The sequence below is a fragment of the Tenrec ecaudatus genome, chromosome 2 (genome assembly GCF_050624435.1).
Source record: "Tenrec ecaudatus isolate mTenEca1 chromosome 2, mTenEca1.hap1, whole genome shotgun sequence".
NCBI classification, from domain to species: Eukaryota; Metazoa; Chordata; class Mammalia; order Afrosoricida; family Tenrecidae; genus Tenrec; species Tenrec ecaudatus.
In genome coordinates, this window is record NC_134531.1 from 263,863,057 (window position 1) to 263,879,903 (window position 16,847).

Sequence of the window (16,847 nt, forward strand, 5' to 3'; positions counted from 1 at the left end):
TGCTGTACATTGGGTCACTGTGAGTCAGAACTGACCCCAAAGCACCCAACAACAAAGAATATTGCAGTAGTACTAGCAGTTACTAATTTCTTCTTTTGAAATCTGCCTTAAAATTCTATATAGATATATACTTTTATTTTTCTTGTTTAAAAATTTTATAAAAACTTAAACACTGTATATACTTGGATATAAGTGAACCGAGTATAAGCTGAGGTACCTAATTATTTCCTGGGAAACCAGAAACATGGATTGACTCAAGTATAAGCCTAGGGTGGAAAAATGCAGAAGCTATTGGTGAGTTTCAATAATCAAACAAATGAAAATAAAACTACTAAAAATTGAGACATCAGTGAGGTAATGTATTTAAATATTTATTTTAAATAAAACACATAAATAAAAGGACAAGTCATTGAACATTAGTAAACCAGCACAGTAAGTGGAAAATAGGTTCAACAAAAACAAGAAAGTATCAACAATGATACCTTAAGAGTACTATTCCCTGAGTTCAATCAGCAACCAAGCTAAAATGTAGAGTTTAAATCCTTCAAAAACAATTCTTCATCATCATCCATATTCCAATGCAGAGCTTCAGCTGGTGTGAGGTTATCATAGACGCTGTCTTCACTGAGATCACCATCATCACCATCACTGTTGTCATTTTCATACAAAGCACATTCTTCACTGCCATCCATAGCATTACTAATACTACATTTCTGGAAGGCACATCACACCATGTCTTCTGGAATGTCTTCCCATGCATCTCAAACCCACTTTGCTATTAACTCTAAGTCAGGCTTCATGGGATTTCCTCCTTTTGTTAGTTGGGCTTGACCAGATGACATCATTCATGCCACATCCTTCGCACACGGTCTTTAAAAGGCTTATTCAAAGGTACATCCAGAGATTGCAGTACAGATGTAAGCCCAACTAGAATAATGGCTAAAGTAACTTTACTAGATTTTGCCAATTTTTTTCCTGTCATCTGATAGGTGGGCTCTGAACATGTCCCAAACAAGTAATAATGGCTTTTTCTTTAAGGCTGCTCCTGGTCATCAGTTCCAAATTTCTTCCAGCTATTTTTTTGTTCTATCTTCATCCAGCCAGACTTTAACATGCACACGCACATTAATTCTTGGTGGGAAATTGATCTTTTTAGGCAAGGTCTTTCTTTTAAAAATAATGACAGGATGCAGCTTAGTTCCATTAGCCAAACATGATAGAATAACTGTAATGCTTTTTTTTAATTTCCTGTAGTTTTGAGAAAAATGGATTTTTCTCTTAAACTTGCCACAGTTCTGTTGTTTAGAAGATCAAAAGTCATGGCAGTTTCATCCATATTCCCAATATCTGCCAGGTCATAATTTTAAATCCTTCTTTGTTTTATAATAAATGACTGGAATGACCTAATTTTTCTTCAAGGTCTTGTGGCAATTTCTGGGAAATCTTTGTTCTTTGTCTCAAACATAGTTGGCCAAACCTATTCATGAAGTGGGTACCATCCTGCTGACGCAGCAAATTTTTCAATGTCTGGTGCTTTATATTTGTCATCTTTAGCCATTTGTAGAGCACGTATGCAGATTCCCATGTGTATTACGCAGTAACTATTTTGATGACACTCCATAACCCATTTATGCAATTCACTCTCTAGAGCCCCATAAAAAGATGTAAAACCATGACGAGCTTTTTTAGCTTTTTGATATCTGTTCCAAGCCAGCCTTCATTTTCTGCTACTCCCTCACTTGCTTTTTGTCAACACAGAATTCCCTACTTGCAATACTGTTATTGCTCTCTTCTGCTCTTGACACAACCTTCATTTTGAAACCAGCCTCATATGACCTGCATTTTTGTTTTGGTTCAAGAGTATCCATTTCTAATAAGAAAAAGAACTTTCATGGTAATGCCACTCCCCCCCACCCACCCCCATCCCATGACGTGTTAGCCAGGAGGAGTGTGGGAGTCCGTGCCGGCAGGGGATGCAGGTTGTGAATTAACACAGAGAACAAAGGGGAGAGACAGAGCGCAGCATAAGTGAATCACTGCACGTGAATTGGAGACATCCACGTTATAGGACGGCTCTGATTGGTTAGATGTGAGCAAACAAACATTCAAAGCCCTGCGGTGTCAACGGAGCTTTGAATGAACAGTGAGCAGAGAAACAGCAATCACCTGCGAGATAATGTGCGCTTGTCCGGTTACCTGGGTGGTGGTGGTGGGGGGGGCAGCAAGATGTTACACCTTGATGAAGTACCACTGATCCGTGTATCAGCCAAACCCCAGTTTTTCAGCACATTTTTTTGTGCTGAAAAATTTGACTTATACACGAGTATATACAGTACTTTCAGTTCAACTCAAGAGTCCTTTTACAATTTTCATAACTATTAGATATATATATATTCCTTTTAAATAAAAAAATCCAAACTCACTGCCATCTAGCTCATTCTGATTCATAATGACCTGATATGACAGAGTAGAGCTTTCTTTGGGAGTTTTTGAGAATGTAACTCTTCATGGGAAAAGAAAACTCCGTCTTTCTCTCACAAAGTAGCTGGTGATTTTGAACTCATAACCACTATTCCAACAGGGTGTCTTTTTCCCTTAAGGATGTATGAAATTCCTTGTATGTCTAGTGAAAATTCAGTTTTGTGTCAATTTTGCTATTCAGTAAAGTTTTGTTCCTGTATATTCAATAGCTGTTAAAATCGGCTCAAGCACAGAAACATTTGTGTGGATGGCCTAGGAAAGGGCAGTGTCCTGTTTTGTTTTCCGTAGGGTTGTTCGCTCGGGGCCAAATACATGACACCATTGACGGTCATGGCAGCAGCACTCATGAGATCAAGTGGCACCTTGTCATTTGGCAAAGCTGCTGTACAAGATCTCTTCAGGGTGTTGAAAAGTAAGGATGCTACTTTGAGGACTGAGGGGTGCCTGGCCAAGGCCATGGCATTTTCAAGCCCTTCTTGTGTAAGTAAAAGTTGCACATTGAATACGGAAAAGTGAAGAAGAAACGGTATGTTTAAATTATGGTGATAGTGCGGATTATTGAAAGTACCACATCCTGTCAAAAGTACCAACAAATCTCTCTTGGAAGAAGTAGTCAGAATGCTCCTTAGAGGCAAGGATGAAGAAAACATTGTCTCTCATATTTTGGGCATGTTATCCAGAGAGACTGGTCCCTGGAGAAGGACACCATGTATTAGGGACAGTGAAAAAGAGGCACCATGATTGCAGCAATGGGCTCCAACACAGGACTAAGTGTGAGGGTATCAAAGACCAGGGTGATTTCCTTCTTTCGTACATAGTGTCTCTATGAGCTGGAACTGCAACATGTAAGTCATGTAATTGTGTAAAGCAGTACCCCAAAGGAATTTATTGCCAGTCAAAAATAATAAATCTTATATAGCCAAAAACAACACAAAATTCAAAACTGTAAGCACAATGCACACCTGCGATGTACTATATGAAAGCTATTAGAGGAATAGGTGATATATGCTCATCTCACACAAAGAACTTTTCCTAGAGTAGTGAGATTTGATATAACTAAAACACGGAGTATCTGAACTAGCAGGACATCTTTAGTAAATAAAAGAAGAAGACTGAAGGGACTGAATAAAATATTGGTGTAGAGAAAAATGAGTGTGGTATAAGCGGTGCTAGCATACTTAGAAGGGTCTAGTAAATTATCTAGAAATGAGTACTAAGAACAGCTTAATGGGCTGTTCTTACGTGTTCAAGGCCTTCAGTATGAAACTGAATAATTCTGACATAGTACTAGAGACAATAAACTCACCTGAAGGGTGTGAGCAGGTGTGCATTGCAGTCTGAATCAAATTTTAGACATAATTGGTAATGTGTAAAATTGTATGGATTAAGGAAAGACTGGACATAAAAAGTCTCTATTATAAAACTGAGCTATAAGCAAGAGCTTTAAAAGTGGAAAAAGGTAGGAGTAAGAATAAGAAAGAGATAAATCAATATTTTTGTTTATTCTAATCGATATATTTTTATAGCTTCTTGTTGTGTAGTATATCATTTTAAGTGCTATTCCTCTATAATGTATGTGATTTTTTATCCTCAGTAATATTTTTTCCTGAAATCACTTAGTTTTCCAATATGCTTTTTTTCTATTGTTAGGATTACTATTAAACTACAGTCTGAAATCTTGTCTGAAACCTGCCCACCATGGGTGACCTGGCTGGTATTTGAAATTCTAGTGGTCTAGCTTCCGGAATCACGTTCACACAAAAGACATCACAGTAGAACAAACTGAAACATAAGAACTGGATACAATATTTAGGGAATATAAAGTTTGGCACCTAAAGAGTTCCTGTATTAATGACCTGATATAGCAATAAAAAATTTACAGTTTTGATTTAGCACTAGCAATAACAGAATTGGTAGAATATTAAGAGCCCTGTCACATAATCGCTTACACATTGGACTGCTAACTGTAATGTCAGCATTCAAAACCAGCAGACAATCTGAGGGAGAAAGATGAGACTCGCCACTCGCAGGAGTATTTGCAGTTTCAGAAACCAATGGGGACCATTCTTCTCCGTCCTACGTGGTCACTGTGAGTTAGAATTAAATCCGTGGCAATGATTTTGGAGTTTTTCGGTTAAATGGCAGAGACAAATCGAACTAGTTGACAGCTTGAACATTAGTGTCTGATTACTTGGTAAAAATATCAAGAAAGTCACATGTCAAATTCCCACGCCAGGTAAGACATTTGACATTTCAAAAAGACTTGCTTCCTGAAGAAGGAGTGAAAAATCCACATTGACACCTTTTGAAAAACAAATGTAAACTCAGGTTGCATTGTGCCATTAAATATGCTTTTACTGCTTATTATATTGATATTGTTAGAGAGAAAAATTACCAAAGGCACTATGAAATTGATCTGTCGTGGTGACATTCTAAGAAATAGTGAACATGAAATGGTACACTATTTTTTTAAAATGTTGCAGGTTTTATTGAACCAACATAAACTACTTTAAGTGATGTTAAGGTTAAGTCAAATATGATGGATTTACATAAAACTGTACAACTCAGTGCTTGTTAGCTAGCCATTTAGAAAACAATCAGTTCCTTTGTATTTCATACATTATCTGATCTTCAAAATCTCCCTTACCCAGGCTTTTGGTAAATATATGAAGATCAAAACTTATCATCAATGCTATCATAATGAAAATAATAGCAATCAAAATTATTGCAATCTTTAAACAAGTTATATATTTGAAATATATTTAATTGGAAGCATCCTATTAAAAATAGCTAAACAGTTATAAATGATTATCTCCATTAAATGTCTTCACAAAGAAGTCATTTTAATTGCAGCTTTTCTTAATAAAAAGGACTCCCCACAAACGGCACTGTAAGTATTGGCTCATTTTCTTGACTTTACCAAACTCATTTGATTTGGTAATATCAGGAAAACAGTCTTGTAATTCTTCAGTTTAACTTTCTTACAGGTATGCAGTTTGTATTCTCAGACTTTTCTTTTTCATATTATACAGATGCCAGAGAAAATAGCTGCTAACCTCCTTTGCATTCAGGTTTTTTGGGTCACCTTCTCCATAGTTATTTATCAATAATAGAATTCAGTGATGTGTTATTCAATTAATGCTCACAAAAACGTTAAGAGTAGGGACATTTTCAGCTAAAGGTGCTGAGGAGTGAGTTACAAGAAGTCATGTAGGTAAAGCTGCTTGGGTTGCAACATTGTTTAACCTGGCTTTGGAATGTGAGCTTAAAGAATTAAATATTGATTTTTTTAAGGCCACAGCATGTTTAAAATACTTTTTTTAAGTTTCTACTATAGACCCGAGAGGTTGAGAACTTTATCAGACACCAAAAAGTATGCTCACTGTAGAAAGTTACCCATACCTTCACAGATAGAGCTGATAAGCAAGCTCAAACTCACTGCAAACTCCCATCCAAGAATCATCAACATATAATCAAAGCTTATAAAATTGTATCCACATTTTTTAAAATGTTATGTTTTCCCAGGGGTGGAGGTGAGGGTTGATTTAAACTTTCTTCAGCTCTATAAGGAAGGCCAGGTGTCACTGTCAGGTAAGCCTTGGTCTGCTAGCTAACCACAAGTCGTCGGTTCAAATCCACAGCTACTCCAGGGGAGAATGAGGAGATAATCTGTTCCTGTAAAGGTTTGCAACCTTAGCACCCCAAGAATATGTCGCTCTGAGTAAGAACCAACTGGATGGTGCAGCAGTTAAGAATGCGTGTTTCGCTGATCTCCAAAAGGTGGGCAATTCCAGCTCCACCGGCCTTTCCATCCCTCTCAGCAGCTCACCATCCCCCTCAGCAACTCATGAGACTTGTCAATGTGTTTCTATAGAGATTACAGCCTGGAAGCACCATGAGGCAGTTTTACTCTGCCATGGAGGATTGTCGAAAGTCAGCGTCTGAGCAGCAGGTACATCCTAACAACAACTTATCGATGTTAAAAGGCATATATTAAGAAAATGGTAGAAGCATGACATTACCCGGAGTGGCCATGTTGAAATGTGCTAAAACCCAGCCACATGCATCTATCTAATGGAATTCTAAAATCATGGCAATTAAGTAAGTTTTTGAAATCAGTTCTCAAAGAGGTGAATCTTAGTAGGCTAGATAGCCATGTGGCGCTTGCTAATGTTTCGGGACAACCTTTCCCTCATCACAAACTTGCCACTGAAAAGTGGTGGTGAGGGAGAGAGATGTAACTCGGTGCCACTGCCGGAGGTCTGGCTCACAGTGGCCCTGCGGGGCCGAGGGGAACTAGCCCTTCATGTTTCAGAGGTTGCAACTCTTAATAGGAGCAAAAAGCTTCACCTTGTTTTCTTTTTTATTTTTTTCATGGTGGTGATTGTCCAACTTTTTAAAATTTATCATAACTAATTTTATTGGGGCTCGTATAACTCTTATCACAATCCATACATATATCATTGAGTAAAGCACTCTTATACATCCGTTGCCCTCATCATTCTCAAAATTTGCCTTCCACTTGGGTTCCGGGAATCAGCTCATTTTCCTTTTTTCCCTCCCCTCCCTCCCCCCTCCCTCCCTGCTCCCCCCTCCCTCATGAACCCTTCATAATTTATAAATGATTATTTTATCTTATCTTACACTGCCCGGTGTCTCCCCTCACCCACTGTTCTGTTGCCCATCGCCCAAGAGAGGAGGTAATATGTAGCTCTCTGAGATCGGCTCCCCCTTTCTACACCCCTTCCCTTCCGGTATTGCCACTCTCACCGCTGGTCCTGAGGGGTTCATCTGTCCTAGATTCCCTGTGTTTCCAGATCTCTACTGCACAGCTGTACATCCTCTGGTCTAACCAGGTCTGCAAGGTAGAATTGGGGTCATGATAATTGGTGGGGAGGAAGCGTTCAGGAACTAGAGGAAGGTTTTGAGTTTCATTGTTGCTACACTGAACCCTGAGTGACTCATCTCCTCCTCACTACCCCTCTGTGAGGGATGTCCGGTTGCTTAGTGGCTGGTAGAGTCAAAATGCTGTCCTTGTGGTTAGCAGTCCAGTTTCCCACTAGACCACCCAGGCTTCCAAGAGTGATTGAAGTCACCTAGATCGTCCAATCCCTGTTGATTTACAAGGTTGGCCAGAATTTCCCATCTCCTTTCATGCGCACATAAAATAATTCTGGAAACACAGCACTACCTTTTTTATTCTGTTTGCTGATTTGTTTGTTGTTTTGGCTTTTATGATCACATTTGAACATCTAAAATCTTTCCTTTTCTATTCAAAATGGCAAGGAAAGGAAATGGTCAGAGAAAGATATCTTAAAATAATTAGACAGCAACCAGCCATCTAGCAGGGAAGCAACAAAACACACCAGCTGGTATGATCACGAGGTGTCTACAGGATCAGATATCAGGTATCAGAAGACTCAAAAGAAACAACTCCATGGATGTGAACGAGGTAGGTCAGTGTGAAGACCCAAAGCTCATCTGTAGATAATTGGACACCCCTCAAGAACGGTCACAAGGCAGGGACGAGACAGCCAGGGTGCAGCCTAGAACCAAGAAAACACACACAGTCCTCTACTTCTTCATTGCTTCTTCCCCTCCCACTATCATCACCTCAGTTCCACCTAACAAATCCAGCTGGACCAGAGCATATACGCTGGTACATGTAAGAGCGCTGCACACACACAATCCAGGAGAGAACCCCTCAGGACCAGTAATGAAAGTACTGATACCACAAGGGTAGGGGAAGGGGAGGGGAGAAGGGTGAGAAAGAGGAAAGTGATCACAATAATTGATTTCTAACCCTCCCTCCCCAAAACCAGTGGACGGACCATGGAAACATGGGGGAAGGGAGACAGCAGACAATGTAGAATGTGTAAATAAAAATAATTTATAATTTATCAAGGATTCACATGGTTTGAAGGGTGAGGGAGGGAGGGAAATAAAAGGAGCTAACACCTAGGGTTAAAGTAGAAAGAAAATGTTTTGAAAATGATGATGGCAACATATGTACAAATGTGCTTGATACAATTGATTGTTATGAGCTGTAAGGCCCCCCAATAAAATGGTTTATTAAAAAATGCTTATATAATGCAGAAAGAAAATAATACCTCTCAGGATATTATTAAAATGATAAAATAGAAGTCTTCAATATTGACTATCAATGGTTAAAAATAATTTCTAAGTAACCAAATATTTTGTAACCATTCAACTAATGCAAAAGAAAATATGCTATGCATATGCTGAAATTATTTCACCTTTTATGATGCTTATACATTGGAATGTATTTTAAGTAGTTCATAAGTGAACAAATTATAAAATAACATGAAATTAATGAAGAAATGAAAAAGCCATTTTGGATTTTAATTAGTACTTATAAATCTCAAAATGTGTTTTGAAATTATGGAGCAGAAGTATTTGCCCTCTGCAAGGAATGCCTGCGCCACCAATCTTTTTTTAAAATTTTTATCATCACTGCATTCTAAGGCTGCAATTTGGAGAAGAACCAGAAGCAATGACCATAAGCTCTGCACAACTGAGATGGATTTCAAATGTGGAATAAAAATTTTCAAGATGAAAATGTTTGAGGAACATTCACCACAGTTGCTGCTCAGTTAGATAGGTAGCCCAGGAAAATATGGAATGAAAGTTTGAGTTTGCTATGTTTAAATGATTTTAAATGTCTAAAAATTCAGTGTCTACTATCACATATATCATTTAAAAATTTTGCTTAAAATCTAAAAGGAGAACTTGAAAGTCTACTTAGATCTAAATTGTTAGTGGTGATATGAATCTCTCCTGAAACGTCCACTGCACCTTGCCGTGGAGTTGATGCTAATGTAACAAGAGGTCACCTCACCTTCCTTTCAAGGTCAGCTGGTGGTCTGCACTGCGCATGTATTTAGCAGCCCAGCACCTAACCCCGGCGCCATCAGGGGTCCTTCTCTCAATAACAGGAGACTTAAAAGTTGTATAGAAAAATTCCATTGTGTTTTAGTTCTATTTTCCCACCAGCTGCTTGCAGCCCCCCACCCCCTTTATATCAAAGGTTAACCTGATAAGAGTAACCATATCCAGGTGGGAATTAGAATTATGCTGCAATTTATGCAAGAAACGTGTAAGGGATTCAGATCTTACCGGATGACATGTGTGAGAAGATGACACAAAAACCTATGATTAAAATTGGGAGTCCAAGGGTCTAAGGATACTTTCTGATCTGGTATGGTGCATGGTGCATGGGAAGGCGCAACCTGAGTTACTGCACTGAGTAATGCCAACCTAGTGGCACTAGGGCGTGTGTCGATGAGGACTAAGTGTGGGATTGCCGTGCTTGTTCCTTTAGCGGTGTGGCTGTGTAAGTACTAGCACTGCAATCACTTATTTGGAAGATCATATATATATATGATCATATATATATAGAGAGAGAGAGAGTTTTATTTGTTCAAATAATTTCTGTCTCATCTTGTTATCCTTTTTATTCTCTATTACACTGACTAAAAATAATTAAAACAGATATGCTGGTATCTATATTATATGTAGCTTTTAAATTTTGGAGCTTTATTTCATTGTCTCTCTATGAAATTAATTTACATGCCCAAAACAGTTTCAAACCTCCCAAAATATTTTGCACATGCAGACTTTATTATAAACTTGATTTTTAACAGCTAGGTGAGGTTTCATTCTATTATTTCTTTTAAATATAATAAGAATATTATTAGTGTTTTAATTTTACAATCTATCCTCTCACCATATTCCCAGATAGGATCACATAAATAGATAGAGGACTTAGGAGTTCTACATATATTTTGGGGGAATATTATTTAATTCATAATAGCTTTCCACACCTACAGTTATAATCTCTCCTCATTGGAAACAATGAGTGAGATGTGGTCATTTTTTGGTGTGGGTTTGCAAAGAACACACCCAGCACCTTAATTTTGTGTGACACTTGGTTTCCTTTAATCTTTAAATCATCTCTGGGGAATATTCTGTATCCCTAAAGGTAGATGCATCTTTAACAACAGCTTGTTTTAATTAACCTCCTCTACGTGAATGACAGTATTCTAGACCTGGAAAAATAATTTAAATAGCTCTGGTTTCTGCCTTCTAAATCCTTGCATATTAAAACGATGATAGATATGTTATTTTTAAGCTACCACTCATTTACACATATACCATTTTTAATGTGAGGTTTTCTAAAAGTGCAGGTAAACACATTGCTTTCTTACATGAAATACTGCTCACTAATACACATTTAAAACATGATAAATAACCCAGTTAATACATAATAGTTCCAATTTGGATTCCAAAGTGCATGAAAAATGACCTTGAGAGCTGGCGATTTGTACCCGACAGCTGACCTGTAATATTCTCAAAATAGGTAAGCAATTCTCTGTAACATGAGAAATGATCAGCTTAAGCTCCACCATGACTGTAGTAGACTAAGACAAAGACACGCTCATTCCTCAACCAGGGAGGTCTGCACCGATCCAAAGACAAAGACAGACGCGCGGCCATGTAAACTGACAGGATTTCGTGAGCTTCCCCTTATAATGGCAACCCCCTTTTGCTTTAGCACTTCTGCTTCTCCAAGGTAAACATGGAACAGCATAAGCAGTCATTGAATTGCCCCCAATTCTGCCACTGCCCAATCCAGAACTCCTTTGAGAAGAACCTGCAGGAGCTCAAGTGGTGAAGTGGTTATGTGTTGGGTTGCTAAACACATGTTTAGCATTTGGAAACCACTGGCTGCCCCAAGCTCTGGAGAAAAGTCAGGTTTTCCACTCCTATAAAGAGTTAGTGTCAGAAACCCTCAGAGACAGACTTAGCGGGTCCTCATACCATCGATCTGAGTCCTCATAAACTCAATGGCAGTCCGAGGCAGAGAGAGCAGGAACCCGAGTCCGAGAGTAACAACCTGCAATATGCAGATGGCATTTTCTAGCTTGCTGAAAGTGAGGAGGACTTGCTGATGAAGATCAGGATTGCTGTCTTCCTTGTGGATTACAACTTAAGGTAAAGGAAACAAAACCCTTCACAATTGAGCCTCTAGGTATCGTCATGATAAATGGAGACCAGGTTAAAGCTGCGCAGGGTTTCATCTTGGTTGGAACCACAAACCATACTCCAGGAAGCAGTAGTGAAGAGATTAAATGGCCCATGGAGTTGGGTGGATCTGCTACACAAGCCCACCTTAACGTGTAGAGAAGCCAGGATGTTACTCTGGAAGACTAGGGTGCACCTGGCCAAAGCCAGGGGTTTTCAACTGCAATGCGCATGTGACAGTTGGGCATTGAATAAGGAAGACCTAACAAGGAGAGATGCATTTGAATGATGGTGCTGGCGAAGAGTCTTAAAAGTACCGTTGACTGCCAGGAGAGCACGCTAACCTGTCTGAGAGCAAGTACGGCCAGAAAATCTCTTAGAGGTCAAGGTGGTGAGACTTTGTCCCACGTACCTGGGTCACGATGTCAGGAGAGACCTGTTCCCCGAGAAGGACACCATGCTTGGTAAAGTAGGGCAGTGAACAGCAGGCAGGCTGTGGATGAGATGAACTGACAATGCCTGAAATAATGGGCTTACAGATAACCATTGTGAAGATGGCGCAGGGCTGGGCTGTGTTTCCCTGTTGTCAGAAACACGAGTCAGCATTTTCCATCTGTTAGGTTGTTTGTTGGCTTGCTTGGGTGGTTGAATGCTTTCTTCCATAGACAACTGTGACTGTCTCTTGCTGCAGTAACCAACAAGCTGCATGCAGTTTGTTGACAGCACGTAGGTTTCTGGTAAGCCCTGACTGGCAAACTTTGCCACTCATCATGACCTGATTTCTGTTCGTTTATTTCATCATATTTGTAAATTACATTTAAATTTTAAATGCAACATTTTTAAACAGTCACTTGGCTTCTTATTTTTACCAGTACACAATATGTTATTAAAGATATGGATGGACTGAGTCCTTTCAACATACCAAATGATGCAATTTCTCATATATTAAAGCCTGTCAATTAAATAGAAAATGTAAGTGGGAAAAGTAGACATTACTTCAACATCTAATGAATCAGAGTTGGGCGGGGGGCGGGGGAAAAAGGATGGAACTTTTTACGTCCCCAGAGAGTTAGTCGGGAAAAACCCCAGTGCTGTTACAAACTGTCCTGCAGGTTGCTAAGAGTCACCATCATATAGAGGGAACAAGTTTGGTTTCAGCAGTGGATCAGTTGTACTTTGCTTAAGTTAGCTTATGTGATCCCCTACAGAACATCATCTCGCAGGTTATAACTGAAGATCAAGCAGTTTCAGTAATATTCTAAAGGTCCCACTATAATCAGCTGAAGTTTACAGATCATCTCAATTTAGATTACATGCTTGTTTCTGAATCTGCTTTAGCGAGAACATAGTATTAACAAAACTAGAAATCTAAAAAAGATAATAAATTCAGTGGCTAGCAAATTATAAATAAAAATTATGCATGTCATAATCAAAGTGATACTTTATAGAAGAGGTAAGAAAAAAAAGTATTCCCTTGGTAATTCACTGGCCTTTGAACACTCACTTCCTGACACGTTTAGTCTGGTTTTACCAATCTCCCAGGTGTTCCTGGAAACAGAAACCGGAGACACGATTCCCTGTCAGAGGCCTTGCTCCTCATCCCTGCAAAACACACACACACACACACACACACACACACACACACACACACACACACACACACACCCCTGCACAACTCTCTCTCTCTCTATCTATCTCCTTGATAGCAGACTCACCTCTCCAACTGTACTTTCTATCTGAGTGCTATGATTCATTTTCCCTATAGCACTTTTCAAGATGTAAGATTCAGTATTTGTAGTTGTTTACTAATTTGCTTTTCATTTGTTTCTCCGTAGAATAGATGTGTTGGTCAGAGTGACAGTGATTTTCAAACTTTGCCACAATCTCAATTGGCTTTAAGGGTATCTGTTTTGTCCACATGAGGACTCAGTGCCTAGGACTGTCTTCATACAAGGCACTCAATGGATTCTTCGTTGAAGAAATACATGAAAATAAAATTTTAGTACAATAGTTGCTAAAATTTACTGTTTTAGGATTTAAAGAGACATCATATCACACTTGAATTTTACACTTAAGATAATTTTATCACCCAAATCAAATCAAATCACTCTGTTTGGTGTTGATAACAAAGGCTTAGCAACCCTATAGAACAGAGTAAATTTGCCTCATAGTGTTTCCCAACCTGTCATCTTTATAAAATGGACCTCCTCATCTTCTTGTGGAGCAGTGAGTGGATTCTAACCGCCTACCTTTCAGTCAGCAACTAAATGCTCAACCTGCTGTGCCACCAGAGCCCCGTCTCCCATGTCTATAACATAGAGAAACAGAGTTTCAAAGTGTCAACTTCGCTCTTCTGTTCTTTTGTGAATTAGCTCACATATCTTGCTTCATTCACTTTCATATCTATATTCTCTAGGACCTGGCTAAATACTAAAGATAGCATAATTGCTGGCATGCCATCAAGTCAACGATTCAATCTCTATACCCTGCCGTGTCCTCATCAGTAAATTATAACTAATGAAAGTAACTACTCATTAGGCTTTTATCAGTATTCAATAAGATAATAGCAGTGAAGTATTTAACACTGCCCACTAGAATTGCCCAATTACTACTATTGTTATTCATTGTGAAATGACGCTAATTGTGATTAACACATAATAGATATCTCCTTGTATCCAGACAGGTTTAGTTGACTACATACAAAGGGTAAAGATAGTCTAATTTTCAAAGCACTGCGAAGTCATCTTCACATGTAACAGTTTTCACACAACAAAGTTTATCAAGGCCCTTCTGAGCTTCCTTCCCATCTCTCTGTGCTTCTGACCAAATAACAACCCACCAGCCCACATACGTTCATACATACAAAGCAACTATTTAAAACTTATAAAATCCCCTTTGTTTTTCTTCATTGTACAGAGTGGCAATCAGACAAGGACTTCTTGCCTTTGCATGTTGCTCAATATTAATGAATATAATGTATTTCCTTAGACTTTAGATAGACATCCCATTTTATTTACTCTTATTAGATAATATTAAAACGATGGTTAAAGAAGATGAAGACGTGTGATACATATAAAAGAAGGAATGAATACTGTTTACTTACAGTGAATTTCTAGCACCTGCATCGCTACCTGAGGGGTGGCATTGAGGGATTCGTGGTCTACTCTGCAGACGATGGCCACTCCATCATCGCTGCGGTCCACTCGGAAGTCTAGTGTGCTGCTGACTGTGAACGTCTTGCGATTTGCATCCTCTTCCTTTAAATATTTTACATCTGAAAACACAATTTCAGTCTTAAAATTCTGTGGCATCGTCACTCTCACAATGTACAATATTTCTTTTATTCAAGCACCTTTCCCCCTTATTTAGCAATTAACTACACAAAAAATACATATGCAAATTCAATTTTTATACATTCCAATTAGATAAAATGCATATACAATGTCTTCCACATTGATTTTAGGAGAAAAAGACAGAAATACAATGAGTTTGGGGACTCGGTGGTCTGTTCTTTGGTTTCATATTCACCTAAATTATAAAGAGATATGAGGCATTTTCTCATTCTAAAAGGAATGAGAGGAGAATGTCATTTTACTAATTAGTCTTCTATTTTAGACTTGCATTTTATGAAAGATGATCTTAATTATATAAGCCCCAAGCACAGTGGGGAAAACAAATTCACAACTATCTGCTTCTACCTAATAGTTTTCATATATTTGCACTACGATCTTAAGTTAAACGATGTGAAGTGAATATAAATCTAAAAAAAAAAATCTACTATGAGAAAGGTGTTACATTTGACAAAGGGAAAAAAGTGCTCACCCATGTGAATACCTGGAATAGTTCAATATACCTGTACAATGGGATTTGCATCGAGATAAAAGGCTGCTTACTTTGTGAGGAATGCACTGGAGCACGAAAGAGGATATGTTCCTCCACATTCAGATTCACTGATTGATATTTAAATTTATTACTTATGCTTGAGATTCATTGTTAAGTGACATACTGGGGGATTATTTGTTCTTTGTGGAAAACAGCTTTAGTAATTAAAAATAATAATTTGCATTTTCTTAAACCTAAAGTAGCTTAGTAGTACAAGGTAATTTTAGTGGATTAGAAGCAAATTTATAGATGGAGGCTAAGATAGCATATAAAAAAGATTTTAAATACAGTTTAGAAGTAAAATGTGTCTAATTCTCTGACATTTTTTTCTTTCAAATTGTGCAGAATCAAATCAACAAAAGATCCAGATATATTATTTCTTTTGCAAATAATGCATAGAATATTTGATTTTATTATGGAGTTCTATTATTTATATTAATGGTGTGGCAGACAAGAACTCAAAGATCTAAGCTCAGGTTTTCCACTTTTGCACCTTATATAAAGATATGATTTTGAAAGTAATTCTGAATTTCCTGTGGATGTTTGAATTACTTACTGAGTTTTACTAGAGAAATATGACTCTCATATTGACTGCTTTTATAGTGAAGATGAAAATCAGGTAGATATTTTATTTAGCTTCTAAAAATGCATGTGTGTAATTTACACAGAAGGGAATCAGGATTTACCTAATTAGAATATTTCATGACAAGAAAGCTTTATGTCTACTAGGTACTTTTTGAGAGTAAGAAAAATACTTAACATTTGGAAAGCGAACTGGGAGCATTAAATATCAAGTCTGTCCTGTAACTTTAATATATTACACAGGTTATGACTTTTATGTAACATTTCTCTATTAACCTATATTTGCAAGAAATATCTCATTCATGCTGGCCAAATTCAGTTACTGAGTTGTTTTCATTTAAAAATTAGTTTCATCACAGTCATTTTAATATTAAATTTTACACTTCTTTTCTTGCAGTAAAATTTGTCATAATAAAAAATGTATTTATACTGCAATGCTATTTTTTAAATTATGAGGCTCTTTAATTTTTGATCACCTCATATTTACAAAAAATGTCTCCACCTTTTCTACTTTATATTTTCCTTTCTTTAAACATATGCCAAGTGTTATCTTGTTACAAGCTATAAGGAATGGTATTTATGCCACAATGATATATGTTCTTAGACTTTCCTGCTGATCTCTAAACAAACACATTGTAAATGGTATGTATGAGTTACCTCTTAGTTTTTTTTACAATTTTCAAAATTCAGCTGGGAAGGGTAAGTCTTCAACATCCTGTTTATCTTCAGTCAAATGGATGCTTCTGCTATTAATATATCCACTACACCCTGACTGCTTATACTCTCTCTTTACCCCCAAGGATGTAAATCTTTATGGAAGTAGCATGCCACGTCTCCTCCACTTCGTGACTGCTGGG

At 37.9% G+C, this 16,847-nt stretch overlaps 1 protein-coding gene across 2 annotated transcripts in view; it reads right to left on the bottom strand.

The window, feature by feature from the left end:
- The window catches only part of CADM2 (cell adhesion molecule 2), a 190,693-nt gene that overhangs the window by 159,042 nt on the left and 14,804 nt on the right, over nt 1-16,847 (bottom strand). For both annotated transcript variants that reach the window (XM_075543445.1, XM_075543444.1), the window contains exon 3: nt 14,630-14,800. In XM_075543445.1, coding sequence (XP_075399560.1) covers nt 14,630-14,800 — 171 coding nt within the window. The remainder of the gene's footprint in view (nt 1-14,629; nt 14,801-16,847) is intronic.